Source organism: Nothobranchius furzeri, chromosome 10, assembly GCF_043380555.1.
Source record: "Nothobranchius furzeri strain GRZ-AD chromosome 10, NfurGRZ-RIMD1, whole genome shotgun sequence".
Classification (NCBI taxonomy): Eukaryota; Metazoa; Chordata; class Actinopteri; order Cyprinodontiformes; family Nothobranchiidae; genus Nothobranchius; species Nothobranchius furzeri.
Window position 1 is genome coordinate 58,752,089 of NC_091750.1, and position 24,894 is coordinate 58,776,982.

Below are 24,894 nucleotides of genomic sequence, written 5' to 3' on the forward strand. Positions count from 1 at the left end.
CAACAGGGGGCGGCAGATCTGATCCAACCGCAGAAACAACAGGATTAAGACCTCGGGTCAGCACAACCTGACGCACAGCAGCTGAGATAAAATCAGGGTTCCACCCAAACCAGACAGCTAACAGCCTCAAATGTTATTATACCACCTTACCTCATCCTTGATGATGTCCTAAAATGGTATTCTCACAAGATACTTGATAATTTTTTAAGTTGCTTTTCTTAAAAAGTAGTCTGATTTAAATATTATTTATTTGTAATAGTTTGGTGATTTTCTTCTTCTAGAGTGACAGGTGTGTATTTTCCCTGGCAATAGGGGGAAGTACATACCTAAATCATTGCATGCAAGCATTTTTGTGTTCGAGTAGAACCTTACCAACGGATGGCCATCAGGGTCAAAAATCCCTGGGAGCGCAATTTCCGAACAAGTGCTTTGTCAAATTGTTCAACCTCCAGCAAAAATGACAAGTACATCGGACTCCCTTTCATCACTGGCAATGAGCGAAGATGTAAATGTGTAAAACAACGTTTATGAATGGGGAAAGTTTTGTTACCATTTGTTACAAATATGTAAATTCATTTTGTCCTCACGGGCTCCTGTAGAAGGAAACATGGCCACTAATATAATAATCGCCCAGAGACTTAGGGTGTTTCTCAATGTCCAGGCGCCTGGCCCCACAAGGCGATGTCTTCCAAAGCCAGGTGCCTTGCTTACGAAGGCACTGTTTATCCTTGGTCAAAGGATAGAGACAGTGTACTGCCCACGGCCAAAATCACACAGATTAAATATCAGGCTTCATAAAGCAAATCATGGAAATCTCATAAATATTAGAACAAATTCAACTGAGCAGAAAATTAGAAAAATTAAATGTGGGATTTTGAACATTAGATCTATTTTTTCCAAGACTTTATTAATTAATGACTTGATTTGTGATAATCAGATTTCTTTGCTCTCTCTCTCACAGAATCCTGGCTGCAGCAAGAGGACTATGTTAGTTTAAACGAGTCGACTCCTTTTAATTATTTAAATCATCATATTGCTCGAAGTACAGGGCGAGGAGGAGGAGTAGCAACCATTTTTCATTCGGACTTATTAATCAATCCCTTACCAATTAATAGCTACAGTTCGTTCGAACATCTTATTCTTAGTTTTCCTAATCCAGATTGCAAAACTGTAAAACCACTCTTGTTTGTAGTTTTATATCATCCGCCAGGCCCTTACTCTGAGTTTTTGGATCAGATCTCTGATTTTTTATCTGATTTGGTGCTAAATACTGATAAGGTCATTATAGTGTGGGATTTTAACATTCATGTGGACATTGAAAATGATAGCCTCAATGTAGCCTTTAGTAATATCTTAGACTCAATTGGTTTTACTCAAAGAATACATAGCTCCACCCACTCCTGCCATCATACATTGGACCTTGTGCTGACTTATAGAGTGTGAGGAAATAATGATCTTTCCACATAATCCAGTCCTCTCGGACCACTTTCTGATAACCTTTGAGTTTTTCATAACTGAGTTCTCGAGACATGAAAGTAAATTTCACTATAGTCGGTCTCTTTCTGACAACGCAGTTGCATCTTTTAAATCAACTGTTCCATCTTTACTGTCCTCAGCATCTCAGAGGCATGTAGCAGAGGGCAATATTTTCAGTTCTAGCCCCTCACAAATTGATGCCTTAGTTCATAATGTTACTTCCTCTTTACGTGTGGCATTAGATCATGTTGCCCCTTTAAAAAAGAAGGTAATTAGGGGCAGGAAGTCGGCTCCCTGGTTTAATTCTCACTTATGAGCTTTAAAACAAAACTCTAGAAAATTGGAGAGAACATGGTGCTCTACGCACCATGAGGAGGCCTACCTATCCTGGAAAAATAGTCTTGTGCTTTATAAAAATAAGCTTCGACAAACTAGAGCTGCTTATTTCTCAGCGTTAATTGAGGAGAATAAGCATAATCCTAAATTTCTTTTCAGTACAGTTGCCAAACTTACACAGAATCATAGCTCTGAGCCATCTATTCCCCTAGCCCTCAGCAGCAATGACTTCATGGGATTTTTTACAAGTAAAATTAATTCTATTAGAAACAAAATCTTTAGCATCCTCCCTAATGCGGTTTCTTCTTCCTCAGTAAGTGAGGCAGCATCAGAGGTAACTGTAGAACCTCATCTGTGTTTGAACCGTTTTGATCCAGTTGAGCTTTCAGAGTTATCAAAAATATTAGCTTCATCTAAACCTTCCACTTGCATTTTAGATCCAATCCCAACCAAATTATTTAAAGATGCATTTCCTTTGGTTACTACCCCCTTTCTAGATATAATCAATCTATCCTTAGTAAATGGATATGTACCACAGGATTTTAAGGTTGCTGTAATCAGACCTTCACTTAAGAAGTCTTCTCTGGATCCAGATGACCTAATGAATTATAGACCAATATCTAACCTTCCATTTTTATCCAAAGTCCTGGAGAAAATAGTGGCCATCCAAGTATGTAAGCATTTAAACACTAATGATCTGTTTGAGAAATTTCAGTCTGGTTTTAGAGAGTATCACAGCACTGAAACTACTGAAAATGCATTAGTGAGAGTTACAAATGATATTCTCATGCCCTTAGATAAGAGTCTTGTGTTTGTTCTAGTCTTGTTAGATCTCAGTGCTGCTTTTGACACAGTAGATCACAATGCTCTTGTAGAAAGGCTTGAACTTGTTGTAGGGATCAAAGGAACAGCGCTAGGCTGGTTTAAATCCTACCTGTCTGACAGATTTCATTTTGTAAATGTACATGACAAATCTTCTTCATGCTCCAGGGTTACTTGTGGAGTACTACAGGGTTCAGTGCTTGGACCAATTCCTTTTACTATATATATGCTCCCTATTGGAAAAATCATTAGACAGCATGGGATAAACTTCCACTGTTATGCTGACAATACTCAGTTATATTTATCCATTAACCCTGATGAACCTAATCGGTTCGGTAGATTATAGGCTTGTCTTGAGGACATAAAAAATTGGATGACTCTAAACTTTTTGCTTTTAAATCAAGACAAGACGGAAGTTCTCATCTTTGGACCAGAAATCCAGAAAAGGAAATTGCTTAGTCAATCACCTGACCTGAATGGCATTAAATTAGTCTCTGAGAACAAAGTAAGGAACCTTGGTGTTATTTTTGACCAGGACGTGTCATTCAAATCCCAAGTTAATCAGGTTTGTAGGATTTCCTTTTTCCACCTTCGGAATATTGCTAAGATTAGAAGCATCCTTTCCAGGAGTGATGCTGAAAAACCAGTTCATGCATTTATTACATCAAGACTGGATTACTGTAATTCATTACTCTCAGGAAGTCCACAGAATATAGTTAAAAGTCTTCAGCTTGTCCAAAATGCTGCAGCTAGAGTTCTGATGAGAATTAAAAAGAGAGATCATATCTCTCCTGTCTTAGCTTCCCTACATTGGCTACTTGTTAAATTCAGAATAGATTTTAAGATCCTTCTTCTCACATATGCTCTTAATTATCAAGCTCCATCATACATCAGTGATCTGATTGTTCCATACATTCCTAACCGAGCACTTCGCTCTCAGACTGCAGGTTTACTGGTGGTTCCCAGAATATCTAAAATTAGGATGGGAGACAGATCTTTTAGTTATCAGGCTCCTCTCCTGTGGAACCACCTCCCAGCCTTAGTCCATGAGGCAGACACCTTGTCTACTTTTAAGACTAGGCTTAAAACATTTTTATTTAATAGGGCCTATGGTTAAAATCTGATGTTAGCCTAGATCTGGACAAGTAGGGGAGTAGAGGGAGATGGAGTGTACAGTCAGTAAAGATGGCTCTCCCTTGCCCTGCCTCCAACATGCCTCCATCTAAATAGGATAGATTATCCAGAGTTATCTCTGTAGATATGCTGCTATAGGCTTAGACTGCTGGAGGATACACTGACCACTTTTCACACTCTACTTCTTTCTTCTACTCTTTAACTGTACTATTTTCTGTTATTTCAGCTGTTAACTTTATTTTTTCTCTAAGTGTTTTTCTCCCCAGAAGAAGCTACAATGATGTTCTGCTGAGCTGTGGTGGCCAGGCCTCATGGAGGGGGCCATCGTCTAGCACACTGCTGCTAACCACTTAAACTTTCTCCCTCTCCTGATAATAACTTTTTGCTTTCTTTGACATTGGATGTGCTACTGCTAGTTTACCCGTTTAACAATAGATTCACTAGGACAAATACAATAAAGTTTATCTCTCTTCTAATAGAATATTTACTAAGAAATCACAATGTAACCATAGACACATTGCTTAAGCCCCCTTCAGACAGGCCATGAAAAACGGAAATGTTCCGGACTCTGTCCGTAAGACCTCTGTGTCTGAATACAAACATCCGGATAACGTGTTCCGGAATTTATCCGGACGAAGCCCCTAGTAACAGGTCCGGACATGTTACGGACAGGGTGGCTGCTTCAGACTGGTGAGGTAGAGTTCCGGACAAGGGGGAGGGGGAGGAGGAGGGGACCGGGGGACGCTGTGCGCACCCAGATAGCTCGCTGCTGTAGCATGCGGCGAACCACGGCAGCTCGCCACTTACGGTACCGCTTAGACGCGCGGCGGAGCGCTTCACACTGCTTCAGTGGTTCCTTTAACCATTGAGCTTCATCATCCAGGTCTTTTATGCGTCTTCGTGTGCGCAGAATTATGCTTAAGCGCCTCGTGATTTTTATCTTGAGAGGCGCAATAGAAATGATATTTTCTTCTTCTTCTTCTTAACATGAGTCTGATTCCCCCCCCCCCCCCCCCCCCCCCCCGCCGCCGTCAGACATCTGGAACTTTTCCCTGCTGTGTGAACGCAGCCGAAAGGACAAGTTCTGGTACAAAAGTGGTGTGTCTGAAAACACAGTTCCGGTTAAAAACCGGATTAAATTGTCCACAAATGTTCCAGAATGTCTATCTGAAAAGGGCTTTGGTGTGTGTGTGTGTGTGTGTGTGTGTGTGTGTGTGTGTGTGTGTGTGTGTGTGTGTGTGTGTGTGTGTGTGTGTGTGTGTCTACTTTGTCTTCTCGATCCCCAGTGAGTCGTGGTGGATGGCTGCTTATACTGAGCCAGGATCCTCTGGAGGTTTCTTCCTGTTAAAAGGCAGTTTTCCTCTCCACTGTCGCTATATGCTTGCTTAGTATGAGGATTGCTGTAAAGTCACTGGCACTAGTCAGTGACTTGATGCAATTTGCTGGGTTCCTTATATAGGAAACATTTTATTCTGATTGGCTTAATGAACTGACCTGAATTGGAATGTTTATTATGTGAAGTGCCTTGAGATGACTCTTGTTGTGATTTGGCGCTATATAAATAAAATTGAATTGAATTGAAGTGAACTTACATCACCTGACAGCAGCTTCGTGGCAGTCATGTCATGTGACACGAGTGTAACAGGAGCCGTCTGTTTTGTGGCCACTAGGTGCCCTCAGCGTCCCTACCTGCTCTCCTGGCTCTAGCTGAGCCAGGTGGAATTCAGTGAGGCTCCCTGTTAAAAGGGTGCGTCAGATGATACAGACGGGGGGGAAGTTCAGAAAAGAACAAGCAGAAATGTTTGCTCTCCTCTTTCCCTCCTCGTACTGACGTTAACTTACCTGAGTGGTATCGATAATCACTTCCTAGTTTCTAGAGCTCGTTTTGTGTTTTTTGTAGCATCCTCGTTAAAGAGATCTAGCTCACCCTTCTAGTGGAGTTTTTTGTGTTAATCCTGCTCCTTCTTTACCCGGTTTTAATCCCCGGCGCTTTGTGTTTAATAGTATTGTAGTTGTTAAATCCCCAGTTTTGGATGTCTCTTGTTTTGTATCATTTTATCCTTTTACCTGCATAAAGCAGTGACTTTTAGTTAAATAAACTCCTTTAAGAGAGTGAATCTTGGTTTGTTCCTGTTCACAACCTCATTTCTTCATGCTCCCTAACCACATCATCTCTTAGACGAGCTGGGGGCCGTAAAAATGAGATGTTATATTTTATATGTATGAGTTTCAATATAAATGTAAAATAAGCTTTTATTTTTTAAATTGTGTATATATTGGTTCAATTAAATATGTAAGTGAGTATACCTGCTAGCCACCGAAGCTGCAACTAAGCAACTAACCAACTATAGATAACTGCTTTGGATCTAAAAAAAAACATTTTAGATATCAGCCCGATAGCTACAGTTAGTTGACTTACATTTAAGTAGCTGCCAGCTCCTGACCCGCCATTTTTTTAAAAATACCACTCTGTATTCTGGGAAAATTTTGACCAAGGCCAGGCTACAAGGCACCTCCAATGTATCCTTGCTCAACTAGCTAAACGGCTAACAAATGGAGAACAGACGTCTCAGTAGAACATGAACATTGGAACACATCTTGGCAATTCCTGATGATGTATCTCTTAGGCAACCGGGGCGGGGTCAAGACATCAAGACAATGTTCCTTGACATTGAGAAACACGAATAGACCCCTTCCATGTATTTTAGACCCAATTTTGACGGTTATGTTATAAAGCTGCCAATATTTTTCTACAACTGGGCATCATTTAACTCGTTTTTAACATTATTTCAATGGATGTTTCCAGCGATCAATGGTAAAAATTACACATTGTCACATTAAGTTGAAATACTGACGTAAATTTAGTAACATTTTCTAACTTGAATGTGTTGCAGCCTTGAGCTGCAGAAACATTGAGGCTGATTTTTAAACCTGCAAACTTTAGATGCCTGTTTAGACAGACTGCTGATGAAATTCAGCCTTTTAGTAATTGAGATGTATTTTTATCTGACTTGTTTAAATGCTGATTATTATTCACTGCCCTTTCAAATAAATAAAGAAAATAATAAATATTGAAAAATGTAAGACTTAAAATACTGTTTCAAACTGTCTAAAATGTATTTAAAAAATCCAAGTAATCATTTCGTTATTTTTTTTATTAATTTTTTGCCAGAAAATACATTACATTAATATGATGCATCTAAAAAAATCCCACAGTGTAGGAGGGAAACCATGTAACAGAATCCAGCTCAGACCACAGCACATGGCCTGTCTGTGTTCTGATTACATCCATGTGCTCTCCCCTCATGTCACATGCAGGCAGATGCAGTCAGAGCTTCTTACTGTGTGCACTATGATCCTTTGTATCAGACCAGTCAAATCGGGTGTTAAAACACACATTAATGATTACACCGAGTGCTATAGACTCTTTCTGTCAGCTTAACGAAATCAGGTCGGCAGTAGCTGGCACTTGTTCATTCAACTAAAGTTATCCTAAAGCTGTTTTGATTTCATCTTATCTTTTTAAATCAAATAGAACGGTTACTCATGGAACTGTTTTCCAAGTTTCTTCAGGCTTTTATTTTGAAGGAGAAGTCAAAAAGACAACTCCGGTGTTTTTTTTCTTAAGCATGATACTGTGTAAATCAGTGATGCCCAAGTCCTGTCCTACATGTCTTTCATGTTTTTCTGCTCTGACTCCTGACTTAAAACACTGGATGAATAACAGGTGCTTACAGCCCTTAAAGGCGTGCTGAGTTGCTGAATCAGATATGCAAGTAAATATCTAAAACATGCTAAATGACCCTCAAAGACCTCATCTGAACTGATAAAGTCAGATTCTATTTGTTTCTTTTGTAATGAATTTTGTGTAAATAATTTCAAATGCTGCAAGTTTACCATTACTTAAAGTAACAATAGATTTTTTTGAAACTTTATGCTAGAGCTTTAACATTGATCTTGTTGAGTTAAAAACTTAACCAGTTTCATAATTTACACCAATCTGCAGCCCTCTATTGACTGAGTTAAAAAAATGCTCTTGAAATATGTATGTAGGGTAGCCAGGTAGGTAGGTTTTAACATTGCAAAACTGCAACGCCTGCCTCCAGAGGGTCAAGCTGAAAAATGATATTAAAAACAGTTTATACTTTCCTTTAAATACTAATAAAAGTTCATGCAGTTCTTTAATTTAATAAACATCTGTTTTATTTTATGTGACATATTGTGTGTTTCTTCAGATTCAAGTGTCTTTTATGGCTCTTAACAAATTTTCTCCAGTGGCAAAAGGAGCAGAATGTCTCCAATGATTGGAAAGGTGCCCCCCTCTTAGCTAGAGTCATGTGTCAACATCTTGACTGCCCAGTTGCACTCATTTACCCAAAACAATCTGCAAAAGCTCTTATCTGTTAAACATTTCATCAGTGAACTTTTGATTTATTGCGTTTCGAGACGACAGACCTCAGATGACCATATCTTTTTAAGCATCACCACCATTAATCATCACTGTGTTTTACAGCATGGGACCAAGGCAAACAAGCATTTGCATTCTTTAGCTGCGTTGGTTTAGCATAATGCAGTGTGTGTTTCATCTGTGCCCCGATTAAACTGATTAACTCTGTCACTTCTGGTGCAGCAGTCGGGTGGAAATGGGAACGACTGGCAAGAAGTCAGATGGAAATGATTTCATGGTGACATTTAAACTTATTTTCTCCAAGGTTTAGATTTCATCAGAGATGTTGAAATTGTTGTTGTTGAGGGAAAAAAAAAGTCTTACAGATCATTTTTTGCAGCTGGAACATAATTAGAGCCTCTAAAAAGGTCAAAGATTACCCAACAGCTGCAGTAGGGTTTTACAAACAAAAAAAAACTTTTATTTTCTTAAACCTGCTGCACTCATGTCTTTTAACAGCTTGAAACAAAAAAGTACAAAATGTTTTAAGCATGACTGAAAAATAACTGGCTGGTTACTATTCATCGCTTGTGTGAATGAAGGAGGCTTTTATTTGTGTGAAACCTAATATGAAAGACAGCTGCAGTGAAGGGCAAAGAATGTGACGTCGCCCTACAGAGCTGCACAGTCTACCACACCTGTAATATTTTTACATATTCCAAAAATATGAATGCAGATAATATTAGATGTGAGAAGTTCTGGGGTAAACATGTTTTTTGCAACAGTGTACACAACACAAATGTTGTGTAAAAATACTTTTGGGTTTTCATGGATCCTGTATGTTAGCGGTTTATCTTAAAGATAGCAGAGCAAACACACAAGTTTCTGCTGAACTGTCCAGAAAAGCATGTTTGCCTCTGCTGTGTGTTTTTAAATAGTCCAGCAGGAGCCTTAACCCCACTCAGTAACATTTGGAGTACAGTCATGTGGACGTCTTTTCAGTATTTAAAAGTGAGGAATGTTGTTTAGAAAAAATACCACATTAGTGAGGGGGGGCCTGAGTGGATTTGGTGCTCCGGAGCTTTAGATTATTCTACTTCCTGTTAACGAAACCTCTGAATGAACTTGTCTCAGTGGGTCAACTAGTATTTATGAGCTTATCAGTTTATGGTAAAAACTCATACTCTTCACAGGGGAGCTGAGATGGAAACTTTTCTGCTCTGACTCCATCCCACCGAGGGGACCGGTCCGCTGTACCCCACAGAGAGCTTGACCCCACAGCTCCAGCACTGAGCTGAAGACTTTTAGAGGAACACCACACTCTGAGGAGCAGAGAGGGTGAAACTTTTCTATAAAAATGGGAGACTACGACGAGGAAACAGCGTTTCTCGGACAAACGGGTCCTTATTTCTGGACCACTTTCTTCCTCTTAAACACTGTTTTTGTGTCGACTGGATTCGATGGACTTTACATCATTTTTGCTGGAGCAGCTCCAAGACACCATTGTCTCGTTCCAGATGTCAACCTGACCGATGAGTGGAGAAATGCCGTCATCCCTTTGGTGACAGCAGATGGAGAAGAAGTCCAGAGCCAGTGCAGCAGATATAAACTGTCTGTGGTAAAAAACCTCTCAGATGAGGGATATATTCCTGGACGGGACATTAATCTCACTAATCTGGAGCAGGAAGGATGTTTAGATGGATGGGTTTACAGCAAAGACATTTACCAGTCCACCATAGTCACTGAGGTCAGTTTAAAAATGGCATTTGTTTTTTGTTTTTTCTTAAATGAAGATTTGATCCTTTTCATGTGACTTTTCTCATTTTTCACAGTGGAACCTAGTTTGTGACAACCAATGGAAAGTTCCATTTGCATCCTCGACTCTCTTTGTGGGATACCTTGTGGGGTCTCTAATCTCTGGACAGCTTTCTGACAGGTATTTTACAATTTAATTATCAAGTAAATTATTAAAAAATGACTCAGACTTAGATTTTGGTGCATTACATCAATCTCACATGATGTATTTTATTTAGAAGGATTCAATTATTTAGAAGTTATTGCTGCTTTATGGAACTGAACTTTTGATTTTGTTAACATCCGAACCCTTGATGGTGGAGCTATTGATGAGTTCCTGTTGAAACAACAGCTCCATCTGCTGTTGAAGTAAATGCAGGTTTAATCAGTAGACTTAACCTGTCACATGCCAAATCTGCTTGGCATGTCCTTCAAATCAAAATTGTGACATTGATTGCATTTTTACTCCTCCGTAGTTGAGTTTTATATTAATTGGACGGATTTAGATTTATTCCTGCACTTTCTGTTTAGTGTCTCACATGTTCAACTTTTATTTCTTCAGGTTTGGGAGGAAAAAGGTGGTTTTTGTGTCTCTCGCGGCCCAATCTCTCTCTGTTCTCCTGCAGTCGTTCTCTCAGTCATGGAGAATGTTTTGTATCATGTTCCTGTTTGTTGGAGCCTCTCAGATATCTATCTACATTTCTGCATTTGTTCTGGGTGAGCACATTTCTGTCCTCCATCATATTTGAACCTTAATGACAATATCAATAGAAATAATAATAGAACAAATAAGACTAATGGTGAAATGTTAAACTCACCTTTTGCATTTATTTTTTTATTTTTTGCTGCCATGTTGGTCTCTACTGTATCTAAAACATTCCAAACATGAAAAGAAAACGTGCTAATCCATTTTCTGTCAGTGTTTAATTTTAGTAATTATGTACCTAAATGAGCCATTTCAAGAAATCGCTGATTGTGATGTCACAATAAGGGAAATTTCAATCAGTTATTTATAAAATATAAAGTAATGAAATTTCATGATTTGGTCAACTGGAGAATATTGCATATAGTGTATAAAGCTAATATAGGTACATTGCCAAATAACATTCAGCGATTGTTTGAAAAGAGGGAAAGTAGTTATATTTTGAAGGGAACTGAAGTCTTCAAAAAGCCCAGATTTAGAATCAAAATGAAGGAAATGAGCATTTTGAAGAATTGGTGTGAAATTATGGAACTGCCAGGACAGAGAAGTGAAAGAGTCAAGAACTCTAAAAGTGTTCAGAGAATATATTAGATCAAGTGTGTTGGGTGGATATGATTGTGAATAATATCTGTGGCTATAATTGAAATGTGGACAAGGAATGTGACAAAATTAACTTCGATGGAATGCATAAAAATAGTTTTGTTATTTTTGTTTTAAAAAAGGGGCAGAACTTATAAGATTTTTTCTTCCATCTGCTCCCTTTCATTCAAGTTGTATTGTGTTTATATGCATATTGTTTATTTATTTGTTGTATTTATTTTTATTGAATGAAATAAATAGGAAAAAAATAGAATAGGCACACTTTTTGTGTGCAAGAGAGCTGTTGCAAAAGGAGCAGTGGCTCTACTCTGAGCCCCTCATGGAAATCTGAGCTTCTCAGCTTATAGCAGCCAATCAGGGGATGTTTGGGCGTGACCAGCGACTGCTTCTTTTCTTAAAGGAACAACATGTAAGAAATTTACAAGGAAATATTCACAAAACAGTCTGATGCTGTGCTACTCAATTCTGGGCCTGGAGGGGTGGTGTCCAGAATGTTTTAATGGTTTTAAGAACAACTCTGAAGCTTTTTAATAAAATATCAATAAATCCAGACAAAAAAAAAGAACCAAAGCCAGTAAACAGGCGGGACTCAAAAATTACCTTTTGTACCCCTTAAAGCCACAGCATCTTTTTACTTTACTCGAATATTAGGTAAAGAAGGCAAGAGGCTAACATTTAGCAAACAATGCTAAATATGATGTAGAAGCAAACAGTCTGCTTTAAAATTATCTCAAGCTACTTTTTCAATTACCAACAACTCTATATTACAGTTAGATGAATGTGTTAAATGAATGATGAGTCAATCATGGCGATTTACTTCCTTTAATGAGTCGTTCAGAACTATAACAGTAAGCATGCTAACAGTTAGACAGCAAACAACCAGGCTTCCATTTTTGCTGCAGACATACCATCGTAATAAGTGCAGTAAGTGTTCATTACTGTAAAACACCCAAGAGTGCAACTTGTCAGCTAACTGTGTATCGCTTGTCATCTAGAACCTTCTGGCAATGATTTGTAATTGGCAACAGCCATGAAACTCACGGAATGGCAGTGAGAAAGTGAATTTTTGTTTAGAAAATGGACTGCAGTACCCAGTTATGACCACAGGATGTCATTCTTTTCTCATTATTTTATATTGCATCTGTAAAGTGACAGAGTCCTAAAACGGCTCATTCTGGAAGTTACTGAGACTTTCACAAATATAACTGCGGAAATAATTTTATGTGGGAGTGGTTTAGTGCAAAGAACTTAATGAACATGTTAGGTTTGAACTGTAAAACTATTATCACTTAAGAAAAAGTCACAATGTGTCTCCTTTAAATGCTGGATTGTCTTTTAGAGAATGTTGTTTTCATCTCTGATAGGCACAGAGTTGTTGAGTAAGACCATGCGAGTCCTCTTCACGACACTCGGGGCCTTCCTCTTTTATTGCATTGGCTACATGACACTCCCCTGGATCGCGTACGGCATCAGAGATTGGAGAACTTTGCTTGCTGTTCTGTCGGCAACTTCTGTTGTGTACATCCCACTCTGGTGGTACGCCAGCCATGAAATCCAATGATGTCTCAACTTTAAACCATGTAATTTACCTGTTGTCATGAAAAATAACTAAACATTGATCTTTCAGGTTCCTTCCAGAGTCGCCCCGGTGGCTGATCACTCAGGGAAAAGCAGCGGAGGCAGAGATCATTGTGCGAGAGGCAGCACGTAAAAACAAAGTGCAGGCACCACCTGTGGTTTTTAAAGAATCGGAGGTGAGGCCCACATGCTTTGTATCCATAACTTCAAGCCGGTTCAAAATCATTGCAAAAAGTCTCATATACATAGTACAGTCTCAATACATAAATTTAGTTTTTTTTTTCATTTTCCCACAAACAGCATAAAAAAACCCGCATTGATAATTCCACAGAAATAGACATTTCAAAATGACATACTGTAACAAAGAATAGCTACAAATTAAAAAATATTGGACATTTTTTAAGCCTTACTGGAATATAGGCAGATTACATTTCCACAAATTGAGATAAAAAAGTGATTTTAAATTCCATGTCTAATTACATCATGTCTACATCAGTGTATTGAAAAACAAATGAACCGACAATACCAAAGTAAATGATCTTGGATGCATGGAAAATACATTTGGATCACTTGAATATTTTGTCTTGTTTAAGATCCAGGACATGCCTCCTGGCAGGAAGTACACTATGCTTGATATTCTAAAATCCTTTAATCTCAGATGCATCACTCTGATGTGCCTCCTTTTGTGGTGAGTCTTAATGCACATTAATATGATTACCCTCGATCATATTGATGTTAAAGATGCAGATAATACATAGATAATAACAATAAACATGTAATTTTTGTAGTAAAAAATACGAATGTGTTTTTCATTCAACACTGTTATTTTTGTATTTTTAGGATGGCGATAAACATTGGGTACTTTGGCTTGTCCCTGAACACGTCAAACCTGAGTGGAAACCCCTTCATGAATTGTTTTTTATCAGCCATTTCTGAAGTTCCTGCTTATATTGTTTCAACTTGTTTGCTGAGAAAATGTCCAAGAAGAGAACTCCTGTCGACATTTCTCATCATCGGAGGAGGAGTTCTTCTGCTCATCCAATTCATCCCAGACAGTAAGTGGCCTGCCCACCACACTGCCCACTGAAAAAATAGTCACACACACTAATATTTTATTGGACTGCCTTTAGCTTTGATTACAGTACGCATTCGCTGAGGCATTGTTTTGGTGAGCTTCTGTAGTGTCACTAAATTAGTTTCCATCCAGTGTTGCACTGATTTTTCACCAATATCTCACTTGATGATGGTAGAGTCTGATTGCTGCACAAAGCCTTCTTCAGTACAATACAAAGATTCTCAATGGGGTTAAGTTCTGGACTCTGTGGTGGCCAATCCTTGTGTGAGAAAGATGTCTCATGCTCCCTGAATCACTCTTTCACTTTTTGAGCCAGATGAATCCTGTCATCTTGGAATATGCCCATGCCATTAGGGAAGAAAAAACTCCTTGACCCAGGTATGTCCAAAATGCGGCCAGGGGGCCATTTGCGACCCTCGGAGCGATTTTCCATGGCCCTCACTAGCAATTTTAGAATTGTGGAATTAAGTCTCTTCAGGAGGTTATTGATATAAATTCAGATGTTTTAATATTTTATGTTTACATTTTTACTAATATGTCTATTTTAGACCTTTTTTGAGCAGAACAAATGAAAAATATAAAATAATGTTTGTATTCTTTAAAAAAAATAATAAATTTGTGGCCCGTGAGGAGTTTTAACTTCATAATTTTGGCTCTCGTCTTGAAAAGTTTGGACATCCCTGCCCTAACCCGAACCTAGACCTGACCAACTGCAGCAACCCCAGATCATAGCACTGCCCCCACAGGCTTGTACAGTAGGCACTAGGCATGATGGGTGCATCACTTCAGCCGCCTCTCTTCTTACCTTGATGCACCCATCACTCTGAAACAGGGTCCATCTGGACTCATCAGACCAGTTTTTAATATTACGTTGGACAGTTCTTAACCCAGTTTTAGTTGTTTCTGCAATCTCCTTAGATTTTTTTCTCAGCTTGATGCATGCCAAGGATCTGACCCTTTACAAACAAACATCTTTTCCATGACCATCAGATGTCATTCCACCTGGTTGTTTAAGAAATGAGAAGCAACTCCATTTGGGGTTAAATAACTTGTTGCCAGCTAAAAGATGCAGTAACTATCCAGTAGGAGGCTCGTACCTATTTGCTTAGTTAAATCCAGGTAGCGACTTGTTTTGGGCCATGCAGTATAGTACAACTTACAGTACATGACCAACATTCGTTTTATGTTTGAATTATTTAATAAGAGTATGGTGAGTAGAAAAATATGTAAGAAGACATTTGAGAATGAAAGGTAAGTCCCATGTTGACATTTTACAACGTGCTTAGACAAACACTCAGCCATCTTTAATAGGATCAATGGGAAAGTCACAAAACCATTCAAATTAGAATTTTGACTAAAGAATTTGCTTTAACCTTCTCAATGGCTTGGTGGCAGAGTGTCTGCCCTGAGACTGGGAGATTGAGGTTCAAATCCCAGTCAACACATTTTCCCACTCGGAGCGTCAAAAAATGAAGCTGGATGACCAAGCGATTGTTTCCGACGGAAAACGTAATTTTTCGACTCTTCGGGTGTGAGAATGTGTTGTCCCAGTCGGTCACACAAAAATCTTTAAAAATTGGACCCAATGCCTCCCTGCTTAATACTCAATAACAAGGGGTTGGATTGGGGGGGGGGGGGGGTTAAATCAACAAATAGCTCCTGAGCACGACCGTGTCTACAGCTCACTGCTCCCCAATGTCATGATTCTAGGAGACTCTGGAGCGAACACACCCGGACACAGGAGAAAGTTTAACAGTTTTATTGAAAAGTTCAGCGGGTTCTCAAAATGGTGGAGGAACTCTGGACGGGTTTGCAGAGGCGGTTCTGAAGGGGAAACAGAAGGTGAGTCGAGGAGCAAGGAGACTGTTCCGATAAAAGAATTGAAGGGGGTGAGCTTACTGGTCTGCGTGGCGAGGAGTGTTTGGAGAGGAGGTGAGGTCCAGTGTGGGAGTGTGGCAGGCTGAGGTTGAGATTTTGCTGGAGGCTCGAGGGTGGACAGGCAGGTGGAGAAGAGGAGGATCCAACAGGGCGTGGATGAAAAGGCTGAAGCACCGCAGCCAGGAGGAGCACTGGGTGAAGCAGACACCACGGTTCAGGGAAGACGCTGGGAGATCCTGGGAACTCAGAAGGTCGGGACTACTGCGAGACAAAACATTACTTGTGAGCGAAACACTGGGAAGCGCAAGGAAACACAGAGCTGACCTGATTACCAAGCTGTGTGGCTTAATCATCTGGCATCTGCTTTCCTCCTCCGGCCAGCTTTAAGTGCTCCACCTTGATTGCCTCTGATCAATGGCACCTGGTGCGGCCTGCCTGTCACACCTGAGGAGAAGAGGTGAGGAACCACACACACACACACACACACACACACACACACACACACACACACACACACACACAGAACCTCACAGTACCCCCCCCTCAATGGACGCCACCCGGCGGCCGACCCCGAGAGGTCGAGGCAACAGACCGCTCAAAGTCACGGATGAGGGACGGATCCAGGATAGCAGAACGAGGAACCCAGGAGCGTTCCTCAGGACCATAACCCAGCCAGTCGACCAAGTATTGGCGACCACGTCCCCGAGGTCGGACGTCCAGGATCCGGGACACAGAGAAGGCGGGATGGCCATCAACAACCCGGGCGGGCGGAGGGGGATCGGCAGGAGGGAACAGGGGGCTCGAGGATACCGGTCTGATCTGGGAAACATGAAAAACTGGGTGAACACGAAGGTGGCTAGGGAGTCTCAGACGGACAGCTGAAGGGCTGATGATAGCAGCAATAGGGAAAGGGCCCAGAAACCGGGGAGACAATTTCCTGGGAGCGCCCTTGAGCGGGAAATGCTGGGATGACAGCCAGACCTCCTGACCAACGGAGTATGCGGGGGCTGAAATGCGACGCCGGTCAGCATACCTCTTGTTTTGGGCTGAGGTGCGCTGCAGGGCGGACCGAGTATGGTTCCAAACTCGTTTGCAGGCCATCATGTGAGAACGGACAGAGGGAGTGATGGAATCGGGGAAGGTGCCAGGAAGGAGAGGTGGTTGATACCCGAGTGAGGCCTCAAATGGAGACAGACCTGAGGCGGCAGAGACGTGAGTATTGTGAGAGTACTCAACCCAAGGAAGGTGGAGGCTCCATGATGTAGGGTTATCGGCACAGAGGCAACGGAGGGTGTCCTCGACTTCCTGGTTGAGCCTCTCACATTGGCCGTTTGTCTGGGGATGAAAGCCAGAAGACAAACAGGGTTCAGCCCCAATGGAGCGACAGAAGTCCTTCCACACTTTGGCGATGAATTGGGGTCCGCGGTCTGAAAGGATCTCAGATGGGATGCCATGTAGTCGGACCACGTGGAGAAACAAAAGTCGAGCGGTAGTAGCAGCTGAGGGTAGTTTGGACAGCGGGACCAGGTGACATGCCTTAGAAAAACGATCTACTATAGTGAGGACGACTGACTTGCCTTTGGAGATGGGGAGACCTGTTACAAAATCCAGCGCGATGTGGGACCATGGTCGGGCTGGAACTGGAAGAGGCTGCAGGAGCCCAGCAGGTGGACGGTGAGAGTTCTTACTACGAATGCAAGTAGTGCAGGCAGTAACATAGCTCGTGACATCCTTATTCAGGCCAGGCCACCAGAAGTAACGGCGAACAAAGGCTATGGTACGACTCACCCCTGGGTGGCAGGAGAACCTGGAGCAGTGCGACCACCGGATGACCTGGGACCGGACACTTGCGGGGACATAGAGTCGGTTAGGGGGACCCCCACCCGGGTCTGGTTCAGTCTCCTGGGCCTTGTGGATCTGTCTCTCAATGTCCCAGGTGAGACTGCCCACCAAACATGTGGCCGGTAAGATGGGTTCTGGGGCTTCAGAGGGATCGTCGGGTGAAAACTGGCGTGAAAGAGCGTCTGGCTTGACATTTCGGGTGCCTGGCCTGTAAGTGATAACAAAATTAAAACGGGAGAAGAACAGTGACCAACGAAACTGTCGGGGATTTAGACGCTTGGCCGATTGTAGATATGACAAATTTTTGTGGTCAGTCCAAACGATTACTGGTAACTCGGTACCTTCGAGCCAATGCCTCCACTCCTCAAAGGAAAGCTTGATGGCCAGAAGCTCTCGATCCCCTATGTCATACCGGCCTTCAGTGGGGGTGAAACGCTTGGAGTAGAAGGCACAGGGGTGGAGCTTCTGATCAGCAGATGAACGTTGAGACAGGACTGCTCCCACGCCAGTGTTGGAGGCATCCACTTCCAGAATGAACTGGGCCTTGCTGTCAGGTGTAACCAGAATGGGAGCATCAACAAATTTCTGCTTAAGGGACAGAAAAGCCTGGTCTGCGTCTTTGGTCCAACGGAAAATCTGCTTAGTGGAGGTGAGAGCAGTTAATGGGGCTGCCAGAATGCTGAAATTGCGAATGAACCGCCTATAAAAATTAGCAAAACCCAAAAATCGCTGCAGTTGTTTTCTCGACTCTGGAATGGGCCAATCCTTTACTGCCTTGATCTTTTCTGGATCTGTCTTCACCTGCCCACCCCCGAGGACGTAACCAAGGAAAGTGATGGAACGTGTGTGAAACTCACATTTCTCAGCTTTCACAAAGAGGTTGTTTTCCAGGAGGCGTTGTAGGACTCGGCGGACGTGGACCTGGTGGTCTGAGAATGATCTGGAGAAGATTAGAATGTCGTCCAGATAGACAAAAACAAAGACATTCAAAAAATCCCGGAGTACATCATTTATCAGATTTTGGAATATTGCTGGGGCGTTGCAAAGGCCGAAGGGCATGACCAGGTACTCAAAATGTCCAATGTGTGTTTTAAACGCTGTTTTCCACTCATCCCCTTCCTTGATCCGGACCAAATGGTAAGCGTTCCTGAGATCAAGCTTGGTAAAAAATAGAGCTTCCTGGACAGGCTCGAAAGCAGAAGCAATTAAAGGGAGGGAGTACCTGTTCTTTATGGTGATGTTGTTCAGGGCACAATAGTCAATGCAGGGCCTCAGGGTTCCATCTTTTTTCCCCACGAAGAAAAAGCCTGCTCCCATGGGGGAAGTGGAGTGTCGGATGATGCCTGCTTTTAATGAATCGTTAATGTATTCCTCCATAGTCTCACGTTCTTGTTTTGAGAGGCTAAACAGACGACCGGAGGGAAGAGGGGCCCCTGGGAGAAGGTCTATGGAACAGTCATAGGGCCGATGAGGCAGAAGGGAGAGGGCACGCTCCTTACTAAAAACCCTGTGAAGATCATGGTATTCTGTGGGGACGTTAGTGAGATCAGTGGGCTCAGAATGTTCTGGGACAGAGGAAACCTGAATGGGAACGGCAGAATGGAGGCATTCGCGAATGCAGGTAGGGCTCCAAGATTCCACACGGGCCTGGGACCAATTGATGGAGGGATTGTGCTGGGACAACCAGGGGTAACCTAAAACTACAGGTGAATCATTGACTGGGAAAACCAAAAATGTAATTTTTTCACAGTGGTTACCAGAAACCACTAGGTTAACCGTTTCAGTCTGATGGGTGATTGTAGTAAGAGAACAACCATCTAATGCAGAAACCTGCACTGGATGATCGAGCTCTAGGATGGGAATGCAATGTTGTTGAACAAAACCAGCACTAATTAAATTTTGCTCTGAACCAGAATCTATGAGGGCACTAGTTTGGACCTGAAGACAATTAATTTGGATGGTGGCGGAAAGCGTGAGGCGAAGATTACTTTTATTTAGGTTGCCCGTCAGTACCCCCACTTTTACTGACGAGCAAACTCTTTTGGGCGGAGCTGGCAGGCTGCAATGAAATGGTCAGGGGAACCGCAGTATAGGCAGCAACGAGCTTCCATACGACGCTGTCTCTCCGCCGGAGAAAGCCGAGCACGGCCGATCTGCATGGGCTCAGAGGGAGGCAAGTTTGGCGGTGCGCTGGACACAAGGGGCGGAGCCGAAACCCCGAGAGGAGACGGCGATGCAGTTAGTTCAGCCCGACGCGGAGCAGGGAATCGGGGACCCGGACCTCTAAGTTTTGCTCGCTCTCTAAGACGGTTGTCGATCCTTATAGCGAGATTGATTAATTCATCCAAGGTGTCGGGCTCGTCTCTGCTGGCCAACTCGTCTTTCAGATTCTCATTAAGCGCATGTTGAAACGCCCCTTTCAGCGCGGGACCGTTCCAACCTGATTCCGCAGCCAAAATGCGGAAATCGACTGTCATCTCAGCTACTGATCTACTACCCTGTCTTAGATTCCATAATCTCTTGGTGGCTTGTTCCTCGCTAATTTTTGGGCAGAAAGTCTGCTTAAATTGTTCGAGAAAATAGTCAAATGAGTGATCTGAAAGACTGTCGGAGCCAAGAGTAGCCTGGGCCCAAAGCAGAGCCTTGTCATTAAGGAGGGAGATGACATATGAAATTTTACTCTCATCTGTCTGAAAAGAGTGGGGACTGCGGTCAAAAGCTAAGGAACATTGCAATAGAAAGCCCTTTGCCTTACCTAACTCGCCAGAGAACGGATTAGGAGTCGGAGAAACCGCATCACGGAAACCGGACGATGCTGAAGGATCACGGCGGACCGGGACTGGTGCCGACGGTTGTGGATCAGATGAGGGGAGCCTAGAACTCAGATCATGAAAGAGTTTAGTGAGATGATTCATTCCTTGGAGTAACGTATCCTGTTGCTGAGACATGTTCTGGAGAGCCGTTTCGTGTCGGCCCAACAGGATGCCTTGTTCGGACAGAGCAGTGCGCAGGTGTGCCGCAGAGTCTGAATGGCCAGATGATTCTGTCATGATTCTAGGAGACTCTGGAGCGAACACACCCGGACACAGGAGAAAGTTTAACAGTTTTATTGAAAAGTTCAGCGGGTTCTCAAAATGGTGGAGGAACTCTGGACGGGTTTGCAGAGGCGGTTCTGAAGGGGAAACAGAAGGTGAGTCGAGGAGCAAGGAGACTGTTCCGATAAAAGAATTGAAGGGGGTGAGCTTACTGGTCTGCGTGGCGAGGAGTGTTTGGAGAGGAGGTGAGGTCCAGTGTGGGAGTGTGGCAGGCTGAGGTTGAGATTTTGCTGGAGGCTCGAGGGTGGACAGGCAGGTGGAGAAGAGGAGGATCCAACAGGGCGTGGATGAAAAGGCTGAAGCACCGCAGCCAGGAGGAGCACTGGGTGAAGCAGACACCACGGTTCAGGGAAGACGCTGGGATATCCTGGGAACTCAGAAGGTCGGGACTACTGCGAGACAAAACATTACTTGTGAGCGAAACACTGGGAAGCGCAAGGAAACACAGAGCTGACCTGATTACCAAGCTGTGTGGCTTAATCATCTGGCATCTGCTTTCCTCCTCCGGCCAGCTTTAAGTGCTCCACCTTGATTGCCTCTGATCAATGGCACCTGGTGCGGCCTGCCTGTCACACCTGAGGAGAAGAGGTGAGGAACCACACACACACACACACACACACACACACACACACACACACACACACACACACACACACACACAGAACCTCACACCCAAGGGAATGGGTCAAGTACAGAGAGTACATTTCACCACACATCAGCGTGTTTGATGACTAATGGGACTTTAGTCTTTACAAGATTGTGCAGTCTGTCACAGTCAGGTATTCACATTGTTACTCTATGTTGAAGTTTGAAAGTAGAGAAGTTTCCGAAGGAGATTAAAGGAAAAAGGCATTTGCTTGTAAAGTCCTTTAGCACAGTTTTGGGAAACGTGGTGGTTAACCATCACCAGCATTGAGCACAAGTCATCAGTAGCTGCGTTTTCCTTGAGGATTCGCTCCAGAGTTTCCAGGTACCAAGAACCTGCCTGGGTGTCTCTCCAGGAGACATAACCAGGAAAAGTAGAGTAGGACACAAGGATGTCACTTTGGGTGGGAAGAGAGGCTCGAGCATCAATCTCACACAACAGGCTGAGAAAGTTGTTACTGAATGGTGTTGGGATGGCATCAGTTTGGTTGTCTACTCCTCCTGTGGATGGTTGAGCTTCATCAGAGGACACCTCAAAGCCGGTGTCTCTTTCGTCTCCTCCACAGGCCTGAATGAAGAAAAGTTTTGGCTTCTCTTGTAAAGAAGGGCAGTTTTGTCCATTCAGGTAGAGTGTGAGGTCGTGAACAGTGACGTGTTTTCCATCCACACCATAAATGGCACCAGGTAAGCCGCTATGTCTCACCTCAGTCCCATGGGAGAGCACGATGACCACACAGCAGTCATACTGCGAGTGATCCTTTTTTGACAAAGCTGACATTTCCTGTTTGATTTGACTTTCTTTCAGGTTTTCTTTTACTTCAAAAATAAAGTTGATTGCCTTGAATCTTGTTTCCAACTTCTCACAGTCTATGTTGGACCCTCTGCGGTTTCTGAGTGCACTCTCAGGTTTAAACTCCATGTTATTTATGATCAAGCAGTGACCACAGGGGCTGGATTCCATTTTATAGCTCTTGCACCCTGGTCTTGGTCTTGGAACAGTTGGGGCTTCAGTTTGTAAAAGCTCAGCCAAACCATGCTGACCTGTTTCCCAGAGACACTCCAGGAATAATGGGAATGCTCGACTCCCGCGGGTTTCTAAGGCCTGAACTAGTTGTCTGACCTGGTCTTGCACAATTCCAGCAATCTGATGGGAGGAATTGTTGCAAGATTAGTTTTGAATAAATAAACAAATCTAGCCTTAGTGCAACATACCTGTAGCTCATCGATCATGTCTTTGGTGAAAATGTCCTTTTTGAGGAGGGCACCATAGAGGTCTGGTAGATCCAAGCCTTTTACCAATTGAGTCATGTTCTGCTGAAGAATCTTCTTGTGTTTTTCCTCCATCCTTCACTCAAAGTAACAAAGCAGTGGCACATCGGTAAAACAAAAGGTTATTCCTGAGTTGTTTGGTTTTGACAGACAGTAGTCAGTGTGGTAAATCTCCCCGTCCGTGTGTTAAACTGAAACTTCATTAGGCTACAGAAAGCTTTTTCCTCATTTTGCCCGGTGACATTTCTCACTTCCTTAAAAACAACATTCTAACTTCCTTGTTTATGTCAGCGTCAAATCTGATTGGTCAATTGAGGGCACGTGACCCAAAGGGACCAGCTCAACTCTTAGAGTCATGGGACTTCTCACTGAGTTTATCAATGTCCTGTATTTGATGCAGTATCTTCTAGAGTCCTAGAGCCCCCCAAGGTGCTTAACAACACAATCATTCACACACACATTCGCACCCTGGTGTTGATGAGTTACAACGTAGAACCAGCTTTTCTGGGGTGCACTGACAGAGCGAGGCTGCTGACCACAGTCCCCACCAACTACCGCCAGCAGACAAGTGTCTTGCTCAATTTCAATGGAAGAGAAACATAAAGTGGGATTTTAAAATGTTAAATAATAGTAAAAGCTGAATCCTTCCTCAAGGCCCTCTATGGATTTCTATCAAAGGCACTAATACTACTGTAAAGCTACTGTACATAATACTGCATTCAAACTTAAGGCATCAATCATTCCAATATATACGAATAAATAGTTTGCATGTTGAAACCTTTCTTATTGATTATTTTATGAATTGCATTTGTGTTTTCTCTCACTACGAGCACTAACATTTAAGACTAAGCTTTTATACTCTGCCTTTCCTCCTCAGCCCTTCAGTACGTTGCTCTGGCTCTTGAAATGTCTGGGAAGTTTGGCTTCACCATGGCCTTCACCATAGTGTACATCTACACCGCTGAGATCTACCCCACTGTTCTCAGAAACGTCGGGATGGGAATGTGCTCCTCAGCCGCTCGCATTGGCAGCATCACAGCTCCTTACGTCATTTATTTAGGTAACAAAAACTAATAATCTGCTGAGGACATATAAAGGATGATGAAACGTTGAATAGTAAACATTTCCTTCCCTGTGTTTGCAGGTACATATAATAAGGTTCTACCTTATATCCTAATGGGAAGTCTTACAATCTCTTCCTCTGTGGTTAACCTCTTCTTACCAGAGACCTTTAACAAGGACCTTCCAGAAACAGTGGAGCAGATGCAAAAATGCAAATGGTATTAAATTATTGCAATTTTTTGTAATAATAATTGCAACCATTTATAGTGTGGAGTAATGCAGAATATTGTCAAAAAGTATTTATGTGCTTTCCGCTACAGCTCCAGCTGTAATTTTAATGACTGCATTCAAGCCACTATAAATACCGTGATGAAGTGCAAAAGTATAACTAATAATGATTTGTTACTATAAAGACATTTTTCTGTATTGCAGGATATGCAGCTCGTCCAAGAAGAAGACATATGCTTCCAGAAAGCAGCCTATTCTACAAGAAGAGAAGTCTGAAGAGCTAACACTCACACATTAGTTTATTTGACTTGTTTAGCTAGGAGGCAGAAAGTTTTTGAGTTAAAACAATCAGAGGGAGAAAAAAACAACAACACGACTGGTGGGCCAGATGTTTGTTATAAAGGAATGTTGTTCATGGTGTGATTGAGACTTTGTTGGTGGATTATTACATTTGTTAGATGGGATCCAACGAAAGTACAAAAAATAAACCTTTTGTATTAGATCTTATGTCTATTGATCTGATTGTTGAGCTGTTTTTGTTCCATTATATCTGCGATAAAAACATATAAATCCTCTTCGTCGTCCTCTTCGTCGGTAACAAGATGGCGCCTGTGCTTGGCTTAGCCATGGTCACTGGCCACTTTTTCAAACTTTTCTCCACTAACCTCCTCTTTTCCACCTTGCTCCCATCTGCGATCCTCTTCAGTAGTGTCCCTGCTACCATCTCCTATGATCGCCAGACTCTTTTGTCCTTCTGTTAATTCACGATCGCCCAAGAAGCACCGAGGACGTACCTCCCTGTTTGTTTATCTGAGTGGTGCACTGGCCCGGAGCCAAACGACGATTCCATCCAGGGCGCCTCCAGCGATGTTTGTCCGGTCCCGGGAAAACGTCGGAGGAAAAGACGTAAACGAGCAGGAATTCAAGTGAGAATAAGACTTCTCTTAAAGCGTGGTTTATCTGGTAAACA

General features: G+C 42.5%; 2 protein-coding genes across 2 annotated transcripts; one reads left to right on the forward strand and one right to left on the reverse strand.

Moving 5' to 3' along the window:
* Positions 1-9,157: 9,157 nt before the first annotated feature.
* slc22a5 (solute carrier family 22 member 5) lies at positions 9,158-24,426 on the forward strand. Its single transcript, XM_015961444.3, has 10 exons — positions 9,158-9,902; positions 9,988-10,091; positions 10,512-10,666; positions 12,617-12,788; positions 12,880-13,006; positions 13,424-13,518; positions 13,671-13,885; positions 23,512-23,694; positions 23,779-23,914; positions 24,129-24,426. Exons 1-10 carry the CDS (start codon positions 9,513-9,515, stop codon positions 24,220-24,222), a joined length of 1,671 nt encoding a protein of 556 aa, XP_015816930.1. The 5' UTR covers positions 9,158-9,512; the 3' UTR covers positions 24,223-24,426.
* On the reverse strand, positions 20,718-23,046 carry LOC107386824 (caspase-9). The gene is made up of 2 exons (XM_015961445.3): positions 22,578-23,046; positions 20,718-22,509 (listed from the first exon to the last, which is right to left on the reverse strand). Exons 1-2 carry the CDS (start codon positions 22,707-22,709, stop codon positions 21,517-21,519), a joined length of 1,125 nt encoding a protein of 374 aa, XP_015816931.3. The 5' UTR covers positions 22,710-23,046; the 3' UTR covers positions 20,718-21,516.
* Positions 24,427-24,894: the final 468 nt, after the last annotated feature.